The sequence below is a fragment of the Garra rufa genome, chromosome 19, assembly GCF_049309525.1.
Source record: "Garra rufa chromosome 19, GarRuf1.0, whole genome shotgun sequence".
In the NCBI taxonomy this organism is placed as follows: domain Eukaryota; kingdom Metazoa; phylum Chordata; class Actinopteri; order Cypriniformes; family Cyprinidae; genus Garra; species Garra rufa.
Genome location: NC_133379.1, coordinates 5,537,839 through 5,548,821, shown reverse-complemented (window position 1 = coordinate 5,548,821; position 10,983 = coordinate 5,537,839). Strand labels below are relative to the sequence as shown.

General features: G+C 33.7%; 1 protein-coding gene across 1 annotated transcript; it reads left to right on the top strand.

Moving 5' to 3' along the window:
* The first annotated feature begins 1,000 nt into the window (after nt 1–1,000).
* Nucleotides 1,001–5,769, top strand: rbmx2 (RNA binding motif protein X-linked 2). The gene is made up of 6 exons (XM_073824991.1): nt 1,001–1,057; nt 1,626–1,741; nt 2,347–2,398; nt 2,509–2,638; nt 4,431–4,617; nt 4,756–5,769. Exons 1-6 carry the CDS (start codon nt 1,053–1,055, stop codon nt 5,310–5,312), a joined length of 1,047 nt encoding a protein of 348 aa, XP_073681092.1. The 5' UTR covers nt 1,001–1,052; the 3' UTR covers nt 5,313–5,769.
* The last annotated feature ends 5,214 nt before the right edge of the window (nt 5,770–10,983 follow it).

The window sequence follows — 10,983 nt, the reverse complement described above, 5'->3', positions numbered from 1 at the left end:
GCCCAGATTCATCAGGATGGCCTTGGTGGTGATCCTCCTGGCCAGCACAGGTGTCACTTTTGGCTTCCGACCACGTCCTCTGAGATTTTTTTACAGTGCGGAACGTCTTGTATTTTTTAATAATACTTTGCACTGTAGCCACTGGAACTTCAAAACATTTGGATATGGTCTTATAGCCCTTTCCTGACTTTTGAGCAGCCACTATGTGCAGCTGCAGGTCCTCAGTGAGCTCCTTTGTCTTAGCTAGCCATGACTGTCCACAAACCAACAGCAGAGAGCTTCTATTTTTCACCTATTGAGTTGATTAAAACAGCTGTTCCCAATGAATCAGGGTAATTAGGATGCTTTAGAACAGCTTGGACTATTTGGAATGGTATAGAACTTTGGATTTTCCCATAGACTGTGACAGTTTGCAAAGGGTATGAATAATTTTGGACATGCCACTTTTTGTTCAAATGTAAATAAAAGCTGAGAAATCCTTGTACATCGTCTTATTATCTTTTGGGAGAAGTCATTTTTGGTCAAAAAAAACTTGTTGGTTGAATAAAAGTAACTTTAAGTCAGAATTTGCCAGGGGTATGAATAATTTCAGGCTTGACTGTATGTATATATATATATATATATATATATATATATATATATACACACACACAAACACATCCCTTATGACTCAAAGCTCTTGAATGGTATAGTGTATAATGTTGCAAAAGCTTTATTTCAGATAAATGCTGATCTTTCTATTCATTCAAGAATCCTGCCACTGGTGTCCAGTTTAAGCTACTTTTTTAATTTATTGAAGACATTTTATGCCAATAAAACTATCAATGTATGCTTTATATTAAGTTTAGTCGTTCAGTTGTAAAATTATTTGCAAAGTGGAGAAATACACTTTAAGTGACAAACACACAATTAGACTCCGCCAGTAGTCTAAACCAGTCAACTACATATCCTACAATCCTTTGTTCCTAACCCGGAAGAAAATAGTACCACGTGCGAACCACGGAACTCGCCAGTGGAAATAAATCTTTCCGGAGTGACTGCGGCTCATCACAATGAAGTAAGTGATGTTTTGAATGTATAAGTTGAAATATCACTGAAATATTTGTTGCAATATGTTTCTAATTGGTCTAAGAAAATTACTAGACTCCTCACGATTGAAACGGGAAATGTCACAAAGTGAAAGCTAAATAACTGGCATTAGTTTTTGCAGCAGTAGCCAGATGCTAATTATCCATCTGCTAAAACATGAATGTAAACTACTTTCCTTATTCTCGATTCGGTTATTCTTTTTAATTAATTATAAGACACCGACAAATAACAAGAAAATTAAATGAGCCAAAAACACTAAGACGACTGCTCTTTCGTTATACACAGAGAAAAAAGCCTTCCATTATTAGAGTTTACTGTATTGGCATGAATATATGTTTGTGAATAAATGTTAAAAACATAATTTGAAGAAGTTTAATTTTTCAAGACTTCATAAGTTGATTGAAGAATCCTAAATTCTGATAAACATTGATGTTATGATGCACACGCCACAACATGGTAATATTAGAGACAATACAATTTGTACAGAATAAAATATAAGTAAATGTATATTCTTTATGTCTGTTATTTATATTTAGTCCGCTCACCAAAGTGAAACTCATCAATGAACTGAATGAAAGAGAGGCTCAACTTGATGTCAAAGACACTGTGTCCTGGCATTCAGTCTACAAGGACAGCGCCTGGATCTTTATCGGTGGGTGATTGGTTAACATCGCGGCTGTGTGCCAAAACTCAGTTGGCTTGCTAACTAAACAATACTGTGAAATTTGCTTCATAGACACTAAACTGCTCTCTGGATAAACCAGGGGCCTCCAATCCTGCTCCTGGAGAGCTCATGTCCTGCAGATTTCAGCTCTAACTCAAATCAAACACACCAGAACCAGCTATATAAGGTCTTCAGAGTTACTTAGAAATAACCCGACAAGGGTGTTGAACCAGCATGGAACCTGAAGCCTGCAGGAAAGTAGCTCTCCAGGCGCAGGGTTGGAGATCCCTGGGATGGGCCATAGTCTGCCAGATGGTGGCAGCATTCACCTATTTCACACTAAAAGTGTGCTTCTGTACAAAATGGCCTGATCTCAGTCCTTCTCTGAAGCCTATCCTAGTACACAATGCAGTAATGTTGATTTGACCTTGTAAATTTCAAAGTGATTTATATTTATTGGTTTTATCTCACATTTATTTACCAGACTAAAGAGAACTGTTTCAAAAATGTAACATTTTATTTTATTATTATTTTTTTAATTTCTTTAATGCTAACCCAGTCAGCACTGTATGTAATCATGTTTTAATCTCCAGGTGGACTTCCATATGAGCTGACAGAGGGAGACGTCATCTGTGTTTTCTCTCAGTAAGTCCTAATTGCTCTCCTACATTTCAAACACGTCTTCATTTCTTGCTAAAAGAAGTCTTGAGTTTTTTTTCTCCTAGTGAAGCTTAATCCTCCTCTGTGCATCTCAGGTACGGAGAGATTGCCAACATCAATTTGGTGCGAGATAAAAAGACGGGCAAATCCAAAGGCTTCTGCTTCCTGTGCTATGAAGATCAAAGGAGCACCATTCTGGCTGTGGATAACTTTAATGGAATCAAGGTGAAAGGCTTTCTCCAGTTGCTTATTCAGTTGTGTGTTTACTAATGGAATATGTTCTACTTGTCAAAAGAGTCGTATTTTAACATTTTCACACATATATATACTAAGATTATTTTTCAATGTCAATGATTTTGCATGGGAATGTATAGAGATTTTTTTTTCTTTCTTTGGAATGGGTGATAAAACAGTATCTTATTGAGATTGTGATAAAATATGTGTTGACATTTTTTTTTTTACTTGATATGGATTAATCTTACAGTCTATAACACAGCAGAAATAAAGGTGACAGCAGCCAGTCAGTACATGCCTCTTCATTTGAGGAAAAAAATACTGTCAAATATACACTGAAACTGAAAATAAAACTAAAAGACCTTCACAGCAACATGTCAAAATTCGGTTTTAAAAGTCTGGTTTAACTTGAACAAATTATGTCAAAAATACAATACCAGTCAAAAGTTTCTGAAGAGTATGATTTTTAATGTTTTTTATTTTAAGAAGTCTCCTTTGCTCAAAAGGCCTGCATTTATTTGCTCCAAAGTACAGCAAAAACAGTAAAATTCTGAAATATTTTGACTATTTAAAATAACTGCTTTCGTTTTAAATATATTTTAGAATGTTTCTGTGATCAAAGCCAAATTTTCAGAATTATTACTCCAGTCTAGTGTCACATGGTCTTCCTATTATAATACACTGATTTGCTGTTCAAAAATATATTTTTTAATTATTATTATTATTATTATTAATATGTAATATATATATTTTTCAGGATTCTATGATGAATTGAAAGATCAAAAGATCAGCATTTATCTGATTTAAAAAAATGTCTTTGTCATCACTTTTGATCAATTTAGAGCATCCTTGCGAAATAAAAGTATGAATTTTATAATTTCTTTCCGAAAAAATAAATAATTAAAAAAATCAAATCAAAATATTATAATGATTTCTGAAGGATTATATGACTGAAGTAATGATGCTAAAATTCAGCTTTGAAATCACAGGAATAATTTACATTATAAAATATATTTAAATAGAAAACAGTTATTAAAATAGTAAAAATATTTTAAAAAATATACTGTTTTTGCTGTACTTTGTATAAAAAAATGCAGGCTTGGTAAGCAAGAGACTTATTTAAAAACATAAAAAAATCTTTTGACTGGAAGTGTATGTCAGAAATATATTACTATTGGTTACTAAAATCTAATTCTCAAAGTAATATTATTAATTTTAAGGAATATCATACATCCAATGTATTTTTCATTAATTTATACAGTTATGTTGTACAGCATGTTTGATAATAATGCTGTGATAATGATAATAAATGCAGTGTTTTGTTATAAATTAAATTAATTTGATCACATTATAAAAGAATAATCTGATTACAGTTTTATTAATTTGTTTTATTAGACACCATTTTTAAATTAAATTTGTATTGAATTGTAAAACAGAATCTATAAAAAATAAAATGGAAAAAAGAGGAGATTTAGGAAAAAAAAACAGATTTCATGGTGTTTTAAATTAAAAGGTATGTTACTTTGTGGAGTTTTATTGTTTACGTTTATTCTCTCTAAACATATGGAAAGTATTTAGTTCCATATTAAATTATAAATTAATATTGTAATAAATATCAATATTGTATGATACGGGAAAAATATTGTGATAATCTTGTTATAAAGAGGTCACATTTTTTTATTTCATTCATATTTTTTTTAAAGTAACCCATATTATCAGGAAAATAATAGTGTCTGCATGTGTTGCATATATTTGTATTTTAATTTTTCTTTCTGCTTTAAAGGTTAAGGGCCGAACCATACGTGTGGACCATGTAGCAAATTATCGACCACCCAAGGACACAGATGACATTGATGATATCACTAAACGTTTACGAGAAGAGGGATGTGCTCCCAAAGTCCCCCAACCTTCCTCCTCTGAGTCAGAATCTGAGGAAGAACACGCTGTACCTGTGAAAAAGCCCAAAAAAGGTGAGAAGAGGTTATATCCGTTCAGTAACTACAGTTGATAGGATGATTTCAAGATGTTATTCTTCTTATAATGTGTCTAATAAACACTTTTTTTGTTATTTGACTAATTGATTGCGTTATGACGTTGTTATAATTCAGATAAAAAGGAGAAGAAAAAAAAGAAAAAGGAGAAGAAAGAGAAGAAAAAAGCACTGAAGGAAGAGAAACATGAGGCACGGACTGAGCCATCAGCGTCTTCTCCTGTTAGAGTGAAGAAGGAGAAGGAGGACACGGCGTATGAGAAATATGCCACGAAAGGACCGGCAGGAAGCAGAAGGGACAGGAATCCACAAGACAGAGCAGATGAGCAGGACAGATTCAGAGATAGGTATGGAGGTGAGAGGGAAAGGGATAGAGAAGAAGACAAAAAGACAGACAGGAACAGAGAGGATAAAAGATATGAAGACACACGACAGCGAGACAGGGAGGGAGACAGAGAAAGAGACAGAGGAAGAGGGGCTGACAGAGAAAGAAATGGGGATAGAGAGCGAGAACGAGACAGAGAGCGTGAGAGAGAAAGGGAACGCGATAGAGACAGGGAACGAGACCGAGACAGGGATAGAGAAAGAGACAGAAGAGAGCGAGACAGAGGAAATGACCGAGGGTTTGCCAAACACAGAGATCACAGTCGTGAAAGAGACCACAGGCGAAATTAAGCAGAGATAGTTTTTTTTTTTCTTGGATACAAAATGGACTCCACTATTTTCTTTTGTGTGTGTACCTCAGAGATGTAAATAAATGTTTAGAATTTTTAAATATCTGTCTGGAATAATTTACTTTATAATGGCCACTTGGCATTATGTAACACACACTAAAGTGTTAACAGTAAATTACAAAGACCAAAAAATGTCTCTTTTAACAGTGTCAACTAGGGATGCACTGAATGTTCGGCAACCGAAATTATTCAGCCGAACACCAAAAGAGCTGTTTTTGCTATTTGCAGCCGAATAATTTCGGTTGCCGAACATTCGGTGCAAAAAGGCCGAATAAATTTTACCAAATAAACTATTTTGCAGAATAAATTGTTTTGCTATTTTTAGCCGAATAATTTCGGTTGCCGAACATTCGGTGCGAAAAGGCCCAATAAATTATACAAAATAAATTATTTTGCTATTTTCTACCGAATAAATTATTTTGCTATTTTCAGCAATAATTTCGGTTGTTGAACATTCAGTGTGAAAAGGCCGAATAAATTATACCGAATAAATTGGTTAGCTTTTTCAGCCGAATAATTTTGGTTGCTGAACATTCGGTGCGAAAAGGCAGAATAAATGATACTGAATGAATTAGTTTGCCGAATAAATTATTTTGCTATTTTCAGCTGAATAATTTCGGTTGCCGAACATTTGGAGCGAAAAGGCTGAATAAATGATGCCGAATGAATTATTTTGCCCAATAAATTATTTAGCTATCTTCAGCTAAATAATTTCGGTTGCTGAACATTCGGTGCAAAAAGGCTGAATAAATGATACTGAATAAATTATTTTGCTATTTTCAGTCGAATAATTTCGGTTGCCAAACATTCGGTGCGAAAAGGCCAAATAAATGATACCGAATAAATTATTTTGCTATTTTCAGCTGAATAATTTTGGTTGCTGAACATTCGGAGTGAAAAGGCCAAATAAATGATACCGAATAAATTATTTTGCTATTTTCAGCTGAATAATTTTGGTTGCTGAACATTCGGAGTGAAAAGGCCGAATAAATGATACTGAATAAATGATTTTGCAGAATAAATTATTTTGATATTTTCATCTGAATAATTTTGATTGCCGAACATTTGGTGTGAAAAGGCCGAATAAATGATACCGAATAAATTATTTTGCTATTTTCAGCCAAACAATTTCGGTTGCCGAACATTCTGTGCGAAAAGGCAGAATGAATGATACAGAATAAATTATTTTGCCAAATAAATTATTTAGCTATTTTCAGCCGAATAATTTTGGTTGCCAAACATTCAGAGCAAAAAGGCTGAATAAATTATACTGAACAATGATGTGATGCAATTAAATAGAGCCACACACTAATGCAGCAAGCATTTAAAACTTTATTTAAAACTTGCTCAGCAAGGCTGCATTCATTTGTACATTACAAAACACATGCCTGATTCAAGAAAGGGGTGTTAAATATGGCCAAAGACTACTATTTTACTAACTTATTAATTTTAAGTCAAATTGTGCTTTGTTGGTATGGCTATAATGTCTACTTAAATTGTTGTTTTGTAATATATATATATATATATATATATATATATATATATTTTTTTTTTTTTTTTTTTTTTTGAAAAGCAAGACAAAACTGTAAAAAACACATTTTGGCTATTTAATTTATGCAATGGTGAAAAAAATTGGCAAAGAAAACCGTGTTCGGTAATGAGCCTTCGACCTTCAGCCCTGTGTTTAATTTTGTTGGCTTTGGCAAAGACTATTTTTAATATTGATGCATCCCTAGTGTCAACTGAAAACTCCAAAATTAAGATTCAATCAAAGTACACCAATCATTATGGATTCAGTTGTAAAACTATTAGACATTTAGTTAAGCCCAAGTAGATGTGCACATTACCCATTTATATCTGCTCAACAGGAAACAGCATTTATTGCTAATATTGAATAATGATGATTGTTATAGCCACAATTTTTAATAACCTAGTAAAAGATAAAACAATTACATAGATATACCCTGAGTAAATAAACACACAGTATTTAATAGTAATAAATACAAAGTTGAACAATAAAACTGAAGATGACTAGAACATATTGGTGGTGTAATTACTGGGAATTTGAGCTGTCGCTGTAAATTTATCTAGCCTGATTGAAAAAATAGCAAAAAAAGAATTGCTTTCATAGCAAAACATTACAGTTAGCACAGCTTTTGATACAGTAAATTAAGTGAAGTTAATCTGTTATAACCTTGAGTTACTGTGAGCTGTTCAGTTCATGAATGGTCAAATACAAGGCATCCATAATTGGCCAATCAGGAGTACTGCAGGTGTGACTCCATTAATCTTGTTCTGTCACAGACACTAAACACTGAAGTCAATACTTAAGGTTAAAGGTCAAATATCTGTTTGCACTGAACTTTAATAGTGTATGTTGTCTGGTCACCCCTGTGTGATGTCCCTCCTTCAATGCTCACATGCTAGACTACATCAGTCACTAAAATGCATTTTGAATAAGCTATTGAAAAATAGAGATAAAAAATGTTCACACTGGTTCTTAATGGAACTCTATATAAAAACAGCTGCCGTAGGTCTTCAGGTCTTTGGATATATCTGTCTTTTGTAGTATTAGCCACTGTCACAATATCTTTCAAACTAAATTGTTAATATTTACCATGGGAATGTTCATATCAATTATTTCATTACTTTCTCAATGTAATATCATAGTTAAATGAAAAGGTCAAAAGCAAAACCTAAGCTTTCTGCAGCAACACAGTTTAATATGGCAAATTAAACTATAGAATGTAGAATTAGGTAAGAAATCATATCTAATATGATGCAATATTATTAAAATGGTTGTGATTTCTGTGAGATGGGTAGTGTGTGTTTACAAAATTTAGTTTGAAGTCGGCATGTAATAAAAATTAATCCTAAATTAGTTAAGGAACATTCGTTCCAAAGCCATAAGCCTAATTAATTTCTCATCCGTCCATAGACAGCAAGGGTCCTACCATGATCAAGGTCCAGAATCGTAGTAAGGACATAAAATAGTCAACTTTAATCAGTTACTCTTCAGTAAAAGTCCTTATTACGTTTTTGGACCTTGATCATGGTAGGACTCTTGCTCTCTACGCTCTTACAAAAAATGAAGGTGCTTCACGATGCCATAGAAGAACCTTTTTTGTCTAAATGGTTCTATAAAGAACCTTTAACATCTTAAGAACCTTTGTGTTTCACAAAAGGTTTTTTTGTGGTGAAAGAAGGTTCTTCAGATTATAAAAAGGTAAGAAAGAGATGGTTCTTTAAAGAACCTTTGACTGAATGGTTCTTTGTGGAACCAAAAATGGTTCATCTATGGCAGGGGTCCCCAAACTTTTTTCTGAGAGGGCCACATAATTTTCTTTTCTTTAATGGAGGGCCAGGTCGGTTTATAAAAGAAAACACCATGGGCTGGACTGACTACTACTAGTAGTATTATTATTATTTTATTTTGATTTTACCTGTATTTATTCTGCCTTTTAATGCTAGAATAGTTTATTTTGTTATGCACCACACAGATTGATCATTTCTTTTCAAAAGATATACAGGTGCATCTCAATAAATTAGAATGTCATGGAAAAGTTAATTTATTTCAGTAATTCAACTCAAATTGTGAAACTTGTGTATTAAATATGCACACAGACTGAAGTAGTTTAATTCTTTGGTTCTTTTAATTGTAATGATTTGGCTCACATTTAACAAAAACCCACCAATTCACTATCTCAACAAATTAGAATATGGTGACATGCCAATCAGCTAATCAACTCAAAACACCAGCAAAGGTTTCCTGAGCCGTCAAAATGGTCTCTCAGTTTGGTTCACTAGGCTACACAATCATGGGGAAGACTGCTGATCTGACAGTTGTCCAGAAGACAATCATTGACACCCTTCACAAGGAGGGTAAGCCACAAACATTCATTGCCAAAGAAGCTGTGGCTGTTCACAGAGTGCTGTATCCAAGCATGTTAACAGAAAGTTGAGTGGAAGGAAAAAATGTAGAAGAAAAAGATGCACAACCAACCAAGAGAACCGCAGCCTTGAGAGGCTTGTCAAGCAAAATTAAAGATTAAAGAATCCACTGTGTTTTTTGAATCACAACAACTCTGCCTTCATCATTTTCAACGCTTCCACAGACTTCTCAGACTTTCTCAGCTGAAAAACTTTGGGTAACTGGGAGATGAGTGAAGTCTTGCTTTCGCACATGTCCCACAAGCAGTGCTAGTTTCACCTCAAATGCTATTGAGTCATTTTGTCATCGCTCTGAATTTTCACCTGTTCGATTGCGATGACACATTATGTTGAATGTACCATTCTATTGGTGAATTTAACAAATAATTAGGCTTATGTTAATAACCAAGGGAAATTTTAGTTTGAAAGCCAACCTTTATAATCAAATACAGATATGATATAAGTAAAACATATATTTAAAATTTTTCTTTTTCATTTTTCTGGCATTGCTCAGAGGGCCAGTCCAAATGTGGGGGCGGGCCGCATTCGGCCCGCGGGCCTTAGTTTGGGGACCCCTGATCTATGGCATCGCTTGAAGAACCTTTTAAAGCACCTTTATTTTTAAGAGTGTATGGAGGATCAGAAAGCTTTTGGATTTCATCAAAAATAAATTAATTTGCGTTCTGAAGATGAACAAAGTTCTTAGGGCTTTGGAAAGACATGAGGGTGAGTAGTTAAAGAAAGAATTTTCATTTTTGGGTTGAACTAACCCTTTAATCTGACAGATTTATTCAGTCATTTAGTCTGCTTAAAGTAAACCCTTTCTTTTTCCTACAATCGACTACGACACTGCATTAAAGTCTTTTTGGAAATATTATATTTACAATTTTTTTTTATATAATATAACGCATATGACCGCTACCATAATGTCAAATTGAAGCACGAGTGGAAAATTCAGGGGCCTCATTTATAGAAACTGTCCTACATTTGAAGTAGTATCATTTCTCAAATGTGCATACATGTGATTCAGAGAAACCAACGTACACACAATAAATGTGTGTACACCTCTCTTTCAGATGTGAAATCTATAAATGGCAAATGATCTTGAAATTGTGCGCAGCTGAATGGTTCCACGTCTCCGCCTTGTAAACGCCCCCTAATTATTGTCATTAACATATAAAAGAGCACCAGTCAACCTCTAAATCCTTTACTTGAGAATAGCGAGCATTTTCAAATATCTGTAGTACTCTGACTCTAGCACAAGGAAAATTGTGTATGCCTGCTTAGAGCCTAATATGGTGCAAATATATAAAAAAAGAAAGGTGCAAAAATTATAGTATTACACAGTCATGGTATAATATTTAACAATTCAATCTACAGCACCTTCATGAACATTACAAAAGCAAAAAATAAAGTTCTTTAAAGGATTAGTTCACTTACAGAATATAAATTTCCTGATAATTTACTCACCCCCATGTCATCCAAGATGTTCATGTCTTTCTTTCTTCATTTAAAAAGAAATGAAGGTTTTTGAGGAAAACATGCCAGGAATTTCTCCATATAGTGGACTTAGAGCCAATGGATTGAATGTCCAAACTGCAGTTTCAATCTAGCTTCAAAGAGCTCTACATGATCCCAACTGTCATTTTCTAAAAAAAAAAAAAAAAAAAAAATGTATATAC

Bases quoted from the DNA above. Each gene is read 5' to 3' on its own strand.
- rbmx2 (XM_073824991.1), top strand. The intron at 2,399-2,508 runs GTAAGTCCTAAT...TGTGCATCTCAG, and splicing joins GTCATCTGTGTTTTCTCTCA to GTACGGAGAGATTGCCAACA. The intron at 2,639-4,430 runs GTGAAAGGCTTT...TCTGCTTTAAAG, and splicing joins ATAACTTTAATGGAATCAAG to GTTAAGGGCCGAACCATACG.